Genomic DNA, 17,911 nt, shown 5'->3' with positions numbered 1-17,911 from the left:
TTTTCTAATTGGCAGCTCTTCCTTCTGAATCTCTGTAGTCAACACACCAATATTTATTCCAATATTTATTCTTTAGTTCAAACAGGAACCTAACAACATACAAACAAATTAAGAAAAGCTTTTACACTAACACTTGTACACATACAACACTTTAGCCACTTATACAGTACATGAATGCAGCAGTTGCTTTCTTAAATCATCTTCTCTGTCACTTGGCTCAAGAGATTTAAAGTAACGGCAAACAAACCAATTCAAGCACCATCTTTTTCTAAGACATTTTACATTTTTGTCTCAGTTTTTCTAGTTTTACAAATTAGAAAAATCCAGAATATTTGTCTATTAAATGCACGAATGACACCCAAACAACCATGTATTGTTGGGCAAAAAAGGTCAAACTAATTGTTGCTTCTAACAACAAACAAATAAACCCCCAGAAAATGTACTTAAAATATTACGCAAGGATGAAACTCAATATATTACACTAACAGTGACAGAGAGTCCAAATCCATGGCTGACCTTGAGAGGCGAATATCAACATTTTCAGTATATTCATCCTTTGTGCTGCAATGGATGACAGCAGCTGAAAAAGCTGGATATCAACAAATATGTTTTTTTTTTCTTTTAAACACAGTCTGGAATGAAAGGTTGTACATAAAAGCAAAAACACCACTTCCAGGCTCCACCCTCTTCAGGTAAATGACTTTAGTAGAATCTGGATTAATTCATCAAACATTTGCAGTATGCACTATTTTCCTAACCAGCATACACTACCTTTATCTGAATGTTAATAATATAAGACTGCATGGCATGTCAACTTTATTGGTACTTTTCTTCAAACAAGATTGATGGTGTCTAAACATGCTGCATTACTGGAGGCTAGTTCTGAACAGTCAAATTCATCTCAAGTTTCTACTGCTAGGAACCCTCACATAACACTTGGAGTGCATAATATTTAGAAGGCAAAATTTTTGTTTAGCCATTATATATTGGTCTCGTAGTCAAAGTCGGAAGAGGAGCTGTGCGCATGTAAAAAAATAGTGTTTTAGGCACAGCTACCATGAGACACAACAAAACAGATTTCATTTTTTCATGGCAGTATGTGGTTTGCAGTAGTTCTCCAGTACAAACAGTAAAGTGTGTGTTCAGTTGGTATAATCAAGTCTGCCCAGAATCACAGGAACATCATCAGAAATGTGTTTCAGGTGTCCTTTGTTTGTGTATCACATTCCGAGTGAGGCCTTAAGCAAAGATGCCATATCTTCAGGTATGGTCCCCTCCCCACCTGAAGAACACATAAATAATTTAGAAAGTAAAGGTTTAGATTTATTGCGTGCAGTAGCACCTAGATGTTGTTTATGTCTGATCCTTTATTCCACACTCATGTGGTTAAGTGCTTAGCTTGCCTAATACTGTGAATCATCTCTCTACATGGCAATTTTACTATTATACTGATATTTCTTTACTCACAACATTAACTGCATGATTCATGGTCCTAGAACAGGGACCTGATTGTTCTTGTCCTTTCAGACCTGATGTTAGCAGTCACCGTGATATAACTAAACTAGGACAATTACAGATTTAAAAAAAAAAAGAAACAATAAAATGCATTTACACAGGAAGATTAATTGGAATTTAATTAGATTGATGAGGTTAACTGTTGGATCAGCAATTTTTTAAAATTATATATATATATATATATATATATATATATATATATATATATATATATATATATATATATATATATATATATATATATATATATATATACATATATATATATATGTATATATATGTATGTATATATATGTGTGTATATATATATATATATATATATACACATACATAAACCTTAAGATATACCTTTTAAGAGACTATCAGCAACAAATTCCTCTTTTGTCTTAAAGCATAGTGTACCCTTATGTACCTTTGTGAACAGAAGGTAGTAGGCAAGCAGATCTACTTGATTTCTTCCCTTATTGATGAACTCATTGATTTGCTTAAGTCTGGAAGAGTCTATTTCAGGAATGACTGTAAGTAAGTAGGGAAATATTCACAGTGCTCTAAATACAAGCAGACTGCCAGGAAAAATGCGTTACCATATTTGGGGCCTCAATAGGCAGCACTACCTAGAGAAATCAGCACTGCTTTTTCTCTTGTAGCTCTTTTGTGTATTTTGGATTTTCAAATTCAACCACCTGATTGTGCTTTTATAGTATGTATGTGTACATATCATCTTACCCTCTTCAGCAGTGGTCATGTCCTGCTCCAGTTTTAGTTTCTTGTGGCCCAGTTGCAGGATACAATCCTCTATGCTGTCCTTACTGATCAGCTTAATCACCTGTACAGTCCTGACACACACAATGAGGTCCATTAGTCACTACACTAAATGTTAAGCACTGTTTTAAAGAGGAGCATTTTGTCCGAGGAGGTCCTGTACTTGCAATTAATATCCACTGTAACATTCTGAGATTTAAATCTCATCAGAATCTGTAACATATAGCAGAATTGTTTTTGCCAAATTGCTGACATCATGGGAGGAAATTACAAGACCTCATCAGGTAAAATACATCCCAAAATCCATACGCATCCAATCTAACCTGGTCTGGCCGACTCTGTGACATCTGTCCTCTGCTTGTTTGTCATTGTAGGGATTGCAGTCGATGTCATGCAGGATGACGACATTAGCCGAGGTGAGGTTGATGCCGAGGCCACCAGCACGCGTCGACAACAGAAACACGAAGATGTCAGGGTCTGTGTTGAACTCATCAATCAACACAATCCTGCAGGGCAGAGAAATCATTGCAGCCAACACAAGTGAGTACAGGCTGAATAACAAACAGTTTTCATTTTCTTCAATCTGACAATGCAACAGCTACAAAAATAAGACATGCTAAACTTACTGTATCAGTGGAAGTTTAACCAATATCTTTTACATGTCTGCTCAAAGCCTACATCCACACTAATACATTTTTGTGGGAAAACACAACTTTTGCTCAGTTTACGTGTGGTGTCCACATCGCTACGCCATTTTGCAACACGTGAAAAAGAGACTTTTGGAACCCCTGCTGACCCAGTGTTCGTTTGAAAACTCTGCAGTTGTGTTTTAGTCTTGACTGGCAGAAACGGAAACCTTGGAAACGATGACGCCTGTGTTCACTCCCTGCCTGGTTCTTATCAGTTGCTATGTATCCTTTCCTGATTCCTAAACCCAAAGCAAATGATTCTTTTTCCAGCAACAACAAAAACAGAAGACTGTTACATGCTTTCATTAACAGCTCCATACGGTCTTTGCTGTTCTTTTACTTCCTAAAATGATGCACAACTAAGCAACCAACATCTTGCTTCTTGTTTACACAAGCCTGATGTTCATGAATAGTCATGTGATGTGTTCACAAATGAATATGGACAGAGAAGATTTCTGAAATATTTTCAAATGCTGTTTTAGAATGAAAACAAATGAATGTGCATGTAGCCTTATTTAATGTGTTTTATTGTATATTGTTGCTGCAGCTCCCTCAACCTGGTCTCCAAGAGAAACCAATAAAATTAACATTAAAAAGATATTTACAGCTTCAGAATCACAGTATAGATATATGCAATTTTCCTTCTGCAAAGGATGTTGTGCAATAAGGAAAATGTGGTTTACAACGGAGGTGACTTCTCCAAGTTTGGCTGCAACTGATCCGACTTTAAAATTTGAATCCGAGACAAAACTGACCTGTCGGCTATTGGCGTTGATCCATCCAGTCTGACGTAACGATGCTTCAGATGTTTCAGCAGCACTTCCACAATGTCTAACATCATTGTGAACTGACTGAATAATACCACTCGATCTCCCTGTAGGATGAGAGGAAAGTTACGCTATGTGATCATTTATGTGCACAAAGAAAAAAAAAACTAGGTGTACTTCTTAACACACTACAAATGTGACATTTGTATTTACTTGGCTTTTCAGTGAGGCCAGCAGCTCTGTGAGATGGAGGAATTTTCCAGAGTCCAGCAGGATTTTGCTTTCAAGTTGGTAGGAACTGATGGAGGAGTATTGCTGGCATAGACGATGCAGCTCAAAGTCTGACATCACTTCCATGTCCTCTTGGATCAAAGCAGCATCTGCATCAAAGTGTGTTGGCTCCTGAAGAGACAGAAAAAGAAGAAGAAGAAGGAAACGCTTAACATGAGAGAGCAGAGAAACACCACAAAATGTTACAGAGGGAACAGAAAAACAAATGATCTTAGACCAGAAAAATCAATGGAAGATTAAATAATTCAAATTAAACACTTATCAAACACAATCATAATATAGTGTCAACCCAAAAATACTTTACTATCTGCGTCTTTTTGAGGTGGAGTACAACTGGTATGAAAACACTGCAATTCAATCTGCTGTAGTTCACCACATTCCAGGTACATTAAGGTGGCAAAATTATCTGAACGTTAAATCTCATCAGCCAACGAGGGAAGTTTTGTAACAAAAAGTTTTAGTTACCTTGAGCATAAGTTTGCTCATTGCTTTGAGCTTTTCTGTGGTGTAGTACTGCCTGTGAAGCAGTGGGTGGTTGGCCATCTTCCTCAGCTGCATCATCACATTACACAACTCGCGCTCTGAAGACAAAACGCATTGGAGAAAATTACTATTAAAACGTCAATACCTGTTATTTGCACAGAATAATGCTGCAATGTAAAATAGAGAGCAGAAAATCCGGCTCACTCTCGCCATTGGTGGAAGTCTTGAGCTTTTTAAGGAGGGCCTGGTACAGAACCTGCTGTTTCTCACTCATTGAGCAGAATTCAACCTTTTCTTCCTTTGCTGGCAGTTGTTTGAGGACCTGGGGAAACAAACACCGTTATTTACAATACACGCTCTGTTATCATTGTTTTCATTAGAACAAATGTTAATGAAACGGTAATGCCCAATAAAATCTTGTGATCAGTAGGTTAGTGAAATAAGTAACAAAGTTTGCAGAAATTAATATCACCATGTGTTTCCAAGGACACTGATTTTTGACTGAATCACAATTTATACTAGTGACTAAATGAACGAATTCAATTGCTATTGACGTTTTAACATAACAGCTGCAGGCTATTAACGCTAAAACTAAAAGTGCTGAATGTTTCACTGAACTGGCAGACCGAGTAAATAAATTTAATGCAAGATTAAAGAAGGGCAATGAAACCCAGTATTAAATAGGCCTGGGGCTAAACTACTAAAGACCATACTGCTAATAAGCAAACATGGTTTTGCTTTATCGTCATTTTATCTCTAACTGAATGCTGAATGTATGATCAAAGAAAATGTCCTGCGATCAATGTTTTTTTTTACAAAAGAAGGCAAATGTTTTTAAGAAAAAGACAAACGCATAGGAGCAATGTTATAATGTGAAGTTTTTTCTCTTAACATATAAAAACAACAGTGTTAATGATGTTGAATACATATAAAAGAAAAACAACACACATATCAGTACTATTTAAATTTTATCGACACCCAGGCAAATCCAAGATTTTCCTTTGCAACACACTTAAAAAACAGATATAACTTTTCTCACATTCACTCACCTCACTCTTGATTCTTCGGAGGATAAAAGGCTTCATGATGAGTTTGGCCTGAGAAATACGATCCCTCTCAAAACAGCTCTGCTCCTCATGGGATTTCTGCCATAATGTAACATTAATCACTTTAGTCCGATGGGGAGACAAAATAAATAACAGCACTATAATTACACTGCGATTGCTTTGGGATGTTTATATAGCTTGCTTTTATTCCATCTCCAAGACAATTTTCTCTTTCTGAATATAGTCCTCTAAAGGGACTGGTGGGCAATTAGGCATAAGTTAAGGTCAGAGACTAAAGATGCCTTCTCAAAGTCTGTTATTCTGTGACGCACCAATAGTGCTTTTGTATTTGGTGTCGATTTTTAGTGATTCAAATTCATGTTTTTATACCAGAATATCTGAATAAGTACAATTCAGCATAAAAATTAAGAGAATGAGTTTGCCTTTTCAACTACAGGGGCATTGCTCACACACACACACACACACACACTTACCATGGAAAACATTTTGGAGAGCTGTGTGGTGGAGCTGGAGAACATAGAAGGCATGATGAAGTTTAAAAGCGACATCAGCTCCAAGAGATTGTTCTGTAAAGGAGTTCCTGTCAACAGCAAGCGATGCTCTGCCTGCAGGGACACAGAGAGACATTCTGAACTGCTGTGTGAAAAACCTCTGGATGTAAGTGATAGAAAATAAAAAGAAATTTGCTGACAGACACGGCAATACAACAGCAATGCAGGGATTGCGTTGTTAGAAATATATTGAATATGTAAGTCAACTAACATTAATAGCCATAAGGTGGCGATAGCGCAGAGAGTTCATGTTCTTCAGCATGTGGCCTTCATCGAACACAGCATATTTGAGACGCAGCTTACGGAAAAGGCTGCGGTCGCTATCGTTTCCTATGGCCAAGTTATACCTGTAAAACAAATTAAACACAGCAAAGATGTGAGTGAAAAGTTGCTCCAGGTTCTTTACGACACTCATTCTCAACAGCAATGGTTTAGTTTTGCTGTAGCATGTTTAATAATATAACAGTAAAACATCACTCAGGGTGAGTGTGTCTGTTTGCTTACGTGGTCACAATGACGTTGAACTCAACATCTTCATTGAGGATATCGTGTCTGAGGTAGCGGCGGTCTTCCATAGATCCTACATAAAAAAACAGGGGCACAAGCTCTTGTTTGATTTCAGATTTTGTCCTGTATATTCACGGACCATTAGCACAATACCTGAAAAGATGTCAAATGAAGCCATGTACAATCATTCTGAAGCAGAAAGCAAATGCACAATAATAAAACAGGAGAACGTGCACACAGAAAGCAGGATGGCAGATATGTACATGTGACACACTGTTAATTTACTATGTAACTTTCAACAATCAACATAAATTATATGTTTTCAAGGCTAAACATCCTGCTTCAAAAGAACACCAATCACAGGGTGGTGTCTCAGGTTATAATACGCCTTTGTAATCATCCCCTTCTGGTTTACATTCCATCTTCTAGCTTCCTCCTATTGCAAACTTGCACTGCTAATTCATCTGCCTTGATTGAAAAGCAAACACCTCCTGTTGTTTTATAATGTGCTGTAAAAAGAAAAGTAACGTGACCTGACTGGACTCCTGGGTCAAATGTGGGGTACACATAAGTATAAGGATGTTTTTTTAATGTGAAAACAATGAATGAATGAGCTTACCATAATAGACCAGAACTTTGAGGTCTGGACACCACAGCTTCAGCTCTCTGACCCAGTTATCTGTCGTGCAGAGAGAATGAAAACAGCGTAAATCTCAAATATAATTATTTTTTAAAAAACCTGCAGTGTGGAATTTTTGTCCCCCCTACTGGCAAAGAGTGTAATTACACAAACACAGTTTATAGGTGCTGATCATTTTCATTTTTAGACTATAATTCTTCCTCTGAATGGCAAGTTTATTTTATACCAGAAGCATCACAAAACTTCTCTAACTCATCTTCATAGGTTTTCCCACCTGTTTGCTGTAGTCTCAGCTAAGGCAAACTAATCACTGCTGGTTGACGTAATTGGTGCAGGAAAGTCGCCACAGACACCAGAATTAAAACTCACTGATGGGTTTAATCAGCTTTCTGTAAACTCATTTGGCTTGAATGTAATGAACGACCACTCCAGCTTCAGCGCCAACTTTACAAAGGAAAAACAAAAATGTCCCTCTTCTACCCAGGTTCATGGTTCCCTTCCTCAACCAACTGAACTACTGGGGCGCCCTACAATCATACATTTAATCCTCTGATGCACAACATGGGTCAAAAGTGACCCAAATCTAATGGAAAATGGGTATCTCCTGACCCACTCTGCACATCAAAGGGTTAAATAAAGTCCTACGTGAGCTCCACTTGCAGCACACGGCAGAGGATTGGCTGAAGAAAGACGGTGACGTCATTGATTCGTATATTCACTATGTAGAGTTACATATAGGCCATTTTAGGGCAGAAATGGATTTTTACTGTTAATACTCATAAATTTTTATGTTGCTCTCTTAAGAGGAAAACACTTTTAACCCTTTGATGTGCAGAGTGGGTCAGGAGATACCCGTTTTCCATTGGATTTGGGTCACTTTTGACCCATGTTGTGCATCAAAGGGTTAAAAACTGTAAAACTACTCTATGCCACACAATGGTGAACTCTTGCAGTGGAGAAACTGAAACATACTTTTCAAACTGTAAGAAAAATGATACGGAAAGCCTCAATCTGCTAGGTGACAGGAATGGTTCTTTAGATTTGTTACTGAATCCATGTTTTCAGTGTTTGCCACACTGCAGTTTCAAGGCAGAAATGCTTAGTCGTGATGTCAAATGCTTGTCTGGCTCATGATGGGTCTTCCAGGAGACAAAAGCAGACAGGTATACTGCAGTCTCTCTGGGCCGATTAAGCTGATGTGTGTAAATATGACTGCAAACAGACAACACGTGCTGCTATGTAACCTTATCTAAGTGCATGTTAGATTAGGTGGTGGACAACCAGGTAACAAAGCCTGTAATGTGCGGAGCTCATTACCCAGAGTAGAGGAAGGCACAGTGATGAGGTGAGGACCTTCTATTCCATCCTGGTACAGCTGAGCCAGAAATGCTATGGCCTGGATTGTTTTCCCCAAACCCTGTAAGGAGAGATGGAGAGATACATCAAACATAAACATCAAGTGTAAAAGAAAGCCCCAGGTGGATGAACAGAAACAGTATTTGAACATCTGTGTTTCAGATCACTACCAGTATAGACAGTAGAAATGCTGAAAGACTTCAACAACACTTCAGCTGTACTAAACTACACAAGTCAAAGTTCTCACTTCTCTCATCACCTTGGGGCTAAAACAACTAATTTCACTCTCTGCTGCTTATACTCTGAATCTTTGCCCCCTATTTTCTGTCTGTTTATCCACCTGTAGAAAGGCCACATATTCACACAAAACACACTTTGATACTGGCAGAGTAACACTCAAATGGCCACTTATGAAAGCTGTCGGAGTCTGCCGTACCGTTTGAGTTATACATCAATAGTCGGAGTATTTTATTTGTTTCTGACTTTGGGTGTATGAGTAACGCATCACAAATTTTGGCAGTGCATTGAGTGCCAGGCTGGTTGCCTCACCATTTCATCAGCAAGGATCCCACTCAGTTTGTGTTTATGCAGAAGCAGCAGCCATTTTAGACCAATCAGCTGGTAGGGTTTCAGCTGGAATCTGAAAGACAACAAATACAACTTAGAACAAGAATCGGATCTCTCAATTTTATCAAAACAAACACTGGAAATGTCTGCTAAGTCCTAATACATTATTTATGAGAATAAATAGGTTAAATTATTGTTATAAATCACGTAGAGGAACTTTGTGTTAAAAAAAGTTTCCAAGCACTTTCTGCAAACGCTTGAGGCTGCCTTGAAGGATGAAACTTGCACCCAGATGGGATAACATTTGGATTGACATTTCTTCTCAAGCTTAACACGCTTGTATTCTAGGCTGAGAAAGCTCCTATCTTTCATGAGCCTATTGCTTGATTCGTACAAAGATGCAAAGATGCTGGAAAATGCTCCACAATCACTATAAAGGTGCTAAAATTGCAAAAAGGTAAATAAACACATCTAGAAATGCTTTGCCTTGACTAATGTGTTTTTAGATGTGCTTAAAGAAACTTTTCATTTTTAGCAAAACAATTTGAAAGCAGCCACTTCAGACTCTGGCCAAACATCATTTTGCACAGTGAAATAAAGCAAAAACATTCAATACAACTAACAATTACCAGAGACTTTTTCTCTCATTTTGTGCTTATTTCAGTGCGTCTACATTCATTTATCTACATGTCTTTGATCGTGATGACATGTTGTCCTCCAACATCAGCTACTACTTAACCCAAAGATCCTGCTGAGGAAGATTTCTTTATATGAAATCTTCAGTATTGACAGTATGTGCATGTGTGAATGTTACTCACTGGCTGTTCAGTACACTGGGTTGTTTCATGGCCCCGGTGCCCTTCGCCATCACCTCAGTCACCTCTTTGACCATTTTTGATGAAATGGTCTCACATTTAGACATGAGGTCCAAGACAACCTTCCGCTCTTTGAGGACGACTCTGCAGCCCAGCAGCAGGTCTTCTGAAAGTCCATTGTCCTTATGAAACACTTCAGTCTAAAGAAGAAAGAACATAAAGCTATAAACCACATGATACAGCAAATATATAGACTAGACCTTTACTACACAACCTATTCATATGAATTCTGATTAATCCTCAGATGGGCTGATTCAGTTCAGGAGTTCATCTTTACTGGTGCCATTATTCTAGAAAACAGACCGTCGTGCCTTAACAGGTTTTGCACATAAAACATCTTCTATGGGGTTTCAAAATCACCTCAAGGAACACAGCATAAAACCAAACACATATATCAAAAGGTGTTAAAAACCTTGCACTGTTTGGTTTATACAAAGGCATGAAACATTTCACTGACCTATCATTGCAAAATTACATCCTAACTGAAGTATTCTGCACCGCTACAATTAATATTTACTCTCTGATGACAGACAGATGTTTGGAGAAAGAAACTGCTGAAAATCTGCTAAAAGACAGCAGAAGGTGAGATATGTCAGGAGGGGAAAAGTTCTGCTTTCAACAGATGTATGGAATGTCTTGTCTCTACACAGAGAACTTCAGCATTGTCTGCTCAATAAGTGGATACGGTGTGAACAAAATTTAATAGGTCACAAAGTCCTGTTTTCCAGATGTTATGTAGACTTTGAGTGACTACAGCTCTTTGTTTGGACAATTACTCCCACAGAAAACTTGTGCAAACTCTTCTATTTGACACAAATGAATCACCAGCATGATGTCTGTCTTAGGATTCTTGCTTCATGCTTCAACAAATCAATATACAAAAAGGTTCTCTCACCAGGCTTTGCCACTTATCAAAGGGTCTCAGCTCCACTATCTTCTGGGCCTTTTTAACAGAGCACCCGGAAATCAATGACAGCTCATCTATTGACGCATTCTGGAAGAACTTGAGTATCTCCTTCTTCAATTCTGTCATTCCACCTCCAGAGTCCATCTCTTCATCCGAGTCCTCAAATTCGCTGTTTACGGTGTCCTCACCGTCACTTTCCTCCTCAGAACTGACACGTTGATCTGAGGCACGCGCCTTCCTTTTCCTCTCCACTGCCTCCTTCTTGGCTATGCTTGTCCCACTGGCAAATCTGGACAGCGTTTGGGCCACAGCGGAAGAAGAGGACGGCTTCAGGGAGGAAGAAGTAGTTGTCTTTGTGACAGGTGAGGATGAAGTCACCGAATCAGCATTTTTTGTAATCCATGAAGGCAGAGTGGAAATGCGACTGTTGTTTTTGCCGTCTTCCAAGTCAGACTCGTCTTCACTGTCCTTTGTGGCATCTGAATCATCTGTACTGTCCTCTTCTGTTTCACTGATATCATTGTGGTTTTCAGAGTCCTTATGATTTATCTTCTTTTTACTATTTTGGTGATTTTGGTGGTGCTTTAACTCTCCGTGGTTCCTGCTTGACTTGTCATTGCTCTTTGATTTGCTGACTTCCTTTTCATTCGACTCAGGTGAGCTGAAACTGGTATTATCTGAAACAGGAAAAAAAACAACAGCTTATATTAGAATCACTTACACGAATAACTTTAAAGTTCACATATACTTGGCGTAAGTTAAAGATGGCCAGACTCAGATGGCAGCTGCTGTGTTTGCACCTGGGTCTGAGAACATCTGTAGAACCTGCAGTGCATCTTCAACATTCCAGTCGTGTTCCTGCAGCACCATCCGCAGCTCCTACACCAAACAGAGAGCAGACTAGTATCACATCTAAAACACAAGATCCACTATCTCCAGATCGGCCTGCACACATCCAATGAACCTGTAATTGGCTTTTGCTTCATAATGTTGAACTCAAATAACAAGGCAGATATTCGGAAAATGCTGAACTTAAAAACTTATACTCGTTTATTCGCTGAATAATTTAGTGACTCACAGTTAAGACTATAATGTCAGGATCTACAGACGACTAGTCTGACTAACTGGATGTAGGATGTGTGTATAAACCCGCCACTGGTCACCAATTTTAATCCTTCCCTTCTGCTTTCTGTGCATTACTGTTTTCTTTGTTACAGGAAACAACAACAACCTTTGGGCTAGGAACTTACCACACTGAAAATTAAAAGTTTTACAAAGGATTTGGATCACGCAGTGAGGCATCCCCGTTGGATTATCCATTCTAATCACAGCGCTCATCTCCCCTGCTGCAAATGTTCCACCAAAACAATTCTGTCAGTATTCTGTATGAACATCAAAGCTGAATACTTTGCTTAGCCTTTCCCACAATGACTGTGACTGGATTAAAGAAATACAAACAAATCACAGCTTCCAGTTACCCCCTATAGTGTGAAAACAATATAGAATATAGAATGAAAGCATATTGCAGGCAAACCATTATGTTCTACAGAATGGGCTGTCAAAGCAGTAAGAACCCACCACACTATACGTTAAAAACTCATAGGCGCACTCATCTACACACAGTCCTTAACTACCATGTTTCTGAGTAAATACAGAATCAGACTGGACTCAAATGAACCCAGATACAAATGTTCCAAATGAGGTAGACCTTGGGTGTGTCTTACCTCCTTGTCCTGGTCAGGAAACTTCTTTTGCAGTCTTCTGACCATGGCTTCCTGCCTCTCCCAGCTGGGCTCACTCCCTTCATTTTCTCCTTCATCACACACCTTGAAGTAAAAAACAGTTACGTACTTAACATGGCTCACATACTGGTTGAAACACAAAACAGGATAAAAGCCTGACCACTTCAAGTCACATAAATCAGAAGATTTTGATTTTCAAAGAAGAGAAGGCAAAAACAGACATAATTTGTCTGATGTGCAACAGTGTTCATTTACAAATACAAACGTAAATTTGTGGTTTTATTCATCAATAGCTGCAATAGTTGTCAAGGAACTTTTATGACATAAAAATAATTATTATGAACCAACAGTACTGCTTCTAAGCAAAAGTATCTTGGGTGTAAAATCTGCAGCTTATTAAAATACTGCTAAATAAAACTATAAACACTTCAAATGAATTTAATCTGAATAATGAGTACATCTTATGCCATTTTAAACCATGAAGGTAGTAATCTTACCACTGACGGTCTCCTCTTCTTGCTCAGTTGACTCTCACCACTGTCCTGAGAACTGCTGGATCCATCGTGCTTTCTCTTCCTGCCTTGATTCGGGGCTGAGAGGACAAAACGGACAGTGCTCTCAAAAGAAGCCAGCAGCAAAAAAAGGTGTCATGTGGACATTTCATTGTTAATACTGTGTGGCATTTTCCCATATTTCCAAGTTCCTTACATTACACCTCTAAATTTGTACACCAGGTTCAGCAATAAGTTCTCAAATTAGGTTTTGGCCTTGCTTTACGACACTTTTAAGGCAAACATTGCTGAATCAACACAAAGAAGCAAATGAACATTTTTTCCTCTTTAAAACTGGACTTACAAGGTTTTTGTGGAAAGCTGATGATTTTTCTCTAACTATAAACTACACCTTCTTCGTGTCTCACAGGAAAACATTAACAGTCAACATGTATTGAAAAAAGTGAAACAAATACTAACCTTCTTTATCACCAAATCTTAAAAGGCAGACAGCTACAGCTCCATCCAATGTGCCTGTGCTCTCAATGACCTGAAAAAAAAAATAAACAAAATAGGCAAAATGGTACCTCAAAGAGGGCAATTCAACAAAGAGTATCCACATTATAGCTGCCTGACATATAAATTAAATATCTGACCACCATAAAACATTCAGCCAACTGTACAGTCAGTGAAGTCAATCAAGATGTTTGATGATGTAGCGCACTGATATAGAAATTTAGCACAATGGTTTTGTTTGTGTTCTGTGCTGTAAAGCTACAAAACCTCTGTTCTATGTAGACTCACCTCCAGTACCTCCGCTCTGGCCAACTGAGGAAACATCTCCAGTAGCCTGCTCACTTTGTCTTCCATTTCATTTTCGTCATCATCCGTATGATCCGATACCACATTTTTGGACGACTTCCCAACAGGATTCCTTCAGCAGACAATCAAAAAGGCATTTAAACAGTGTGAACCTGCATTAATGTGAAACAAGTAAATCAAACTCATTTTAATGAGCACATACTTGGATTTCCTGGGTGATGATATTTTGGTCTTTGGTTCAGAAAGGACCTCATCTTCCTCTAAATCAATAGTAAGGACTTCCTCAAAAACCACTCCTCGGGCATGGGACTTTGATGAGGCTTTGACAGGTTTCATCTTAGCTGAAAATAAATCAAGACCAAAGCATGATGGCAGATGCATGCCTTCAGTAAAATACAGCAAGAGACAGAATCAAGGGGAGTCATTTCATAAACTGTGTCTTGTCTTGTTCATATGCCAAATACCAGCTACTTGGCACATACCAATAATCTGCTGGTTGGCTCTACGGTAAGATTAAGCCTCAATTGTGGTGTAAAGACTGTACAGATTTCAAGAATAGCGATCCTGTTATTGTAATGCCACTGCTAATATTGTATGTGAGATACCTGAGAACACCAATCACACACGGAAGTACTGTAACAATAGGATCAGTGTAATTAAAATACTTCACCAGTATATTGGGAAATTATCTAACATACTGTACAGACAAGCGCAAGTTAAAGATTGTTGATATGTAAGGGACCCAGACCAGAAATTGGTCGGCTGGCAAGTTTGCTTACTGAAATTCAGATACATACTGACATATATGATCTTATCATAATAGTTAGTGCAATTTAATCTGTAAAGAAGAACAGACTGAAATTATGTCAAAATTCCCACGGCTTAAAAAAAAAAACCCAAACAAACTTCACATTATTAATTCTGACAGATTGTCTTCTGTGCTACACTTGCAATATGCGAGTTCCTATTGCAGGACCATATTCTCCATACAATAACGATAATAATGTACGCTGAAGAATAATCTTTCCGAGTAGCAGGAAAAAACAGAATGTGAACAATAACGATGTTCCTTTACTAATGTTACAGCTAACGGTGCCAGACACATCTGTCTATCAGCAGTGTAAGCTAGCTGAAACATGCAGAGACTTGTTACCTGGCTTGTTCTCCTTTTCAGACTCTGGACTTTCAGACCCGTTCTCCTCCTCTTTATTAGGTACCTTCTTCTCGAAACGAAACCGGTCTAAATTGAACAAACTCATGTTACCTCGTCTTTTTTTCTTGAGTGACAGAGGCAGCCCTTTGTCTCTTCCTACTCAGCGGTATTTTCTCTGTGCAGTCACATGAAGCACAATGTTCCCGTTAGCCAATGTGACAACCCTGCTAGCTAGCTAGCGTCAGGTGTTAGCATCGGGGCCGGGGCAGCGGTTTTAAGCCGTGTCAACGCTCCGTTCTTAACCGTATTAGTCGAGAACGGTCGGATCGATGATAAAAAGGTTTCGTAACAAAGACAGCAGTCAAATTCCGAGTCTAATTTGTTAAAGCCCGTCTGCAGCCGGTTTCCCGCGAACTCCGCGGCCCTGTCGGATGCAGTGCCGGCACCGCTGATTGGTCAGAGAGAAAAGTGGGCGGGACTTCAGCAGGAAGTCAAGATAATTCACGGCCGCACGCTGCTCAAACTGTTCCACCAGCAAAAACTTTCTGTTCTTTTGGCGTCCTTACTTCCACGACGAACCCCAGTAGTGAATTGAACATAGTCTAATCCACGTACATGAAGTTTTGTGATATTATTTCCCCAGATATAAACAAGGTTCCTGGTGTTACAGTACGATAAACGGTGTAATTCCACTATCGGAACGAGAATAGGAGGTGAATTATCTTGGCAGTCGTCTCAACATCTCTTATGAAACAGTAATTTGGTGACGTAAGAGACTCATTAAAAGCCACCGACTGCTTGTTGTGGCGTCCCGTGATGTAACCACATTATTTGAATGTAAGGATCATTAACTGTGAGTCCACATCCTTTTATGAAAAGTGAAGTGTTTCTCTGAAGTGTAAAATGCTGAATTAGTGGCGTCCAAATGACTGTAGAATGTAGACACGTCCATTGTGTCTGTGGTGGAATGCAAAAGGGTAATTAGCGGTTATGATGTGTAATGCCATTTTTACATCGCTGGTGTGTGCTGTTTGCATGAAATGGAACTATATTAATACATTCTAATTCAATACATTGTGCCTTTTTAAATGCGCACTCCCAGCGAGATTATGCATGCTGGGTAAATTATGGGATAAATAGGGTGCAATTTGCTGCAGTGCACCTCAGCGACAACAACATCGATTCAAGGATTTACGAAAATATCATCCTGGGAGGGCCCGAGTTTGTCTTGGGAGACAGAAGTAAACAGAACTTGGATACTTGCAGTGCCATTATATTTTAACACTGATTTAATTTTTTATGACCATTTAAGGCACTTTTTGTATTCAGATTTATTTAGTGTCATGGCAACTGTTTACTCCACTTCATTTAAGTGTCATAATGAATCATAATAGTAATACTGCACTAAAGTAGAATGAAGCCACTATCACTGGTATTAAGTTTCATGTGCGTTTGACAAGTCAGAATATCTAATATGATTAAATTAAATGGAAAATTAAAGTGGAACATTTTTAAATTCAAGAAATTCTTAACATTCTAAGCTACATTAAAATGTCCACCTGTTTCTGTATACTGTCCACTAGATGCCACACTCTCATGAGAAACGCCACAGTTTTCTCAGTGAAAGACTGTCATACACTCACCGATCAAAAGGGGGCAGCAAGTACACATTTTCTGAGATGGGATATAGCGTTGTGATAATATTCACCTGCAAGAGTGTTGAACTACTCCTCTGCAACTTTTTCCAACTCTGTGTGGGTGCGTTATGTTTGGTCTTGTTGAGGACAAACTTGAGAGAACAATGCAGTTGTACTCATCATTCTAAACAGGTATACAAGGAAGTCCTGTACTATTCAATTGATAACTCGCCCTTACAGAGAAATCCTGCGCTGAGACTCTACCTCATCATAAGGTAAAGCCCTGTTAACTGACAGAATGATAAAGACTTATAATAAGCTTAAAAGAGTGGATTAGATTAGGGTCCAGTAGGATGGAAGAAAACAGATTACGATTTGTTTGAGCCTCAGAGACACTGATTAGAATTAAGACAAGACATATGCAGCCAAAACTTCTTAACTTGGAAGATATAATCAGAGCTGGTCAAAGTCTATTTAAAGTTTACTGCAACAATAACAGTTTATTTTTTAAAAACACCGACATTCAGAAGTGTCTAGTTTGAGTAAAGTTGTGTGTATTCATGAACAGATATAATCGTAGAATACAATATGCTAAAATTAATAATATACTGTGACATAGAATTGTACCAAAGTCATATCACTTTGCTCAGTAGCCGCTACAGACATTGCAGATCTTGTCTTGATGGTCAAAGTCAATGACAGATACCACCACTCCTTCCCCACCTCACATATGTACAAATTTAGATTCTCACACATCTTGACTGCTTCAAACATCACAAGATACAAAAAAAGAAGAAACAAAATATATTTATCAATTGTGCTTTGGAAGCTGCTTTTATTTAATCTTGTTTGTCCGATTCGTGCCATGCTGAAAACAGAATTTGGTTTCATGTATCACTTTCATCGCATGAGACTCTAATGTTTTCCAAATCCACTTTTTAAAAATATGTACACACTTAACCGTATAATGTGTCTTTACCTGCAGATTTTGCACTGGTACAGTGAATATATGATTGGGGTGGGTCCGCTCATCAGAACACCTCAGCAGCCAGTACAGCGCCATCCTGCCGCCTTACTGTCGCCCCGACC

The 17,911-nt window shown here is 38.7% G+C and overlaps 1 protein-coding gene and 1 long non-coding RNA gene across 2 annotated transcripts in view; one reads left to right on the top strand and one right to left on the bottom strand.

The window, feature by feature from the left end:
* Nucleotides 1–52: 52 nt before the first annotated feature.
* smarcad1a (SWI/SNF-related, matrix-associated actin-dependent regulator of chromatin, subfamily a, containing DEAD/H box 1 a) lies at nucleotides 53–15,626 on the bottom strand. Its single transcript, XM_023275770.3, has 23 exons — nucleotides 15,186–15,626; nucleotides 14,235–14,373; nucleotides 14,015–14,144; nucleotides 13,691–13,760; nucleotides 13,217–13,311; nucleotides 12,702–12,803; nucleotides 11,778–11,856; nucleotides 10,966–11,654; nucleotides 10,014–10,210; nucleotides 9,178–9,268; nucleotides 8,590–8,689; nucleotides 7,252–7,311; nucleotides 6,630–6,705; nucleotides 6,337–6,472; nucleotides 6,048–6,179; nucleotides 5,557–5,652; nucleotides 4,712–4,829; nucleotides 4,490–4,605; nucleotides 3,947–4,135; nucleotides 3,722–3,840; nucleotides 2,601–2,783; nucleotides 2,242–2,351; nucleotides 53–1,282 (listed from the first exon to the last, which is right to left on the bottom strand). The coding sequence occupies exons 1-23, from the start codon at nucleotides 15,289–15,291 to the stop codon at nucleotides 1,221–1,223; spliced, it is 3,195 nt and encodes a 1,064-aa protein (XP_023131538.2). The 5' UTR covers nucleotides 15,292–15,626; the 3' UTR covers nucleotides 53–1,220.
* A 347-nt stretch (nucleotides 15,627–15,973) lies between these two features.
* LOC118470688 (uncharacterized) overlaps nucleotides 15,974–17,911 on the top strand; it is an 11,174-nt gene continuing 9,236 nt past the window's right edge. The window contains exons 1-2 of the long non-coding RNA XR_008601896.1: nucleotides 15,974–16,022; nucleotides 17,808–17,911. The exon at nucleotides 17,808–17,911 is cut by the window's right edge and continues 17 nt beyond it. This is a non-coding gene — a long non-coding RNA (uncharacterized LOC118470688). The remainder of the gene's footprint in view (nucleotides 16,023–17,807) is intronic.

The sequence above is a fragment of the Amphiprion ocellaris genome, chromosome 6 (assembly GCF_022539595.1).
Source record: "Amphiprion ocellaris isolate individual 3 ecotype Okinawa chromosome 6, ASM2253959v1, whole genome shotgun sequence".
Taxonomy (NCBI): domain Eukaryota; kingdom Metazoa; phylum Chordata; class Actinopteri; family Pomacentridae; genus Amphiprion; species Amphiprion ocellaris.
This window is presented reverse-complemented; position numbering and strand designations above follow the sequence as displayed.

Excerpts from the sequence above, each read along its gene's own strand:
- smarcad1a (XM_023275770.3), bottom strand. The coding sequence starts at position 15,291 with ATGAGTTTGTTCAATTTAGACCGGTTTCGTTTCGAGAAGAAGGTACCT. Across the intron at positions 14,145-14,234 it reads TCATCACCCAGGAAATCCAA|GAATCCTGTTGGGAAGTCGT; the intron begins GTATGTGCTCAT and ends TGTCTGCTGAAG. Across the intron at positions 2,352-2,600 it reads CACAGAGTCGGCCAGACCAG|GACTGTACAGGTGATTAAGC; the intron begins GTTAGATTGGAT and ends TGTGTGTGTCAG.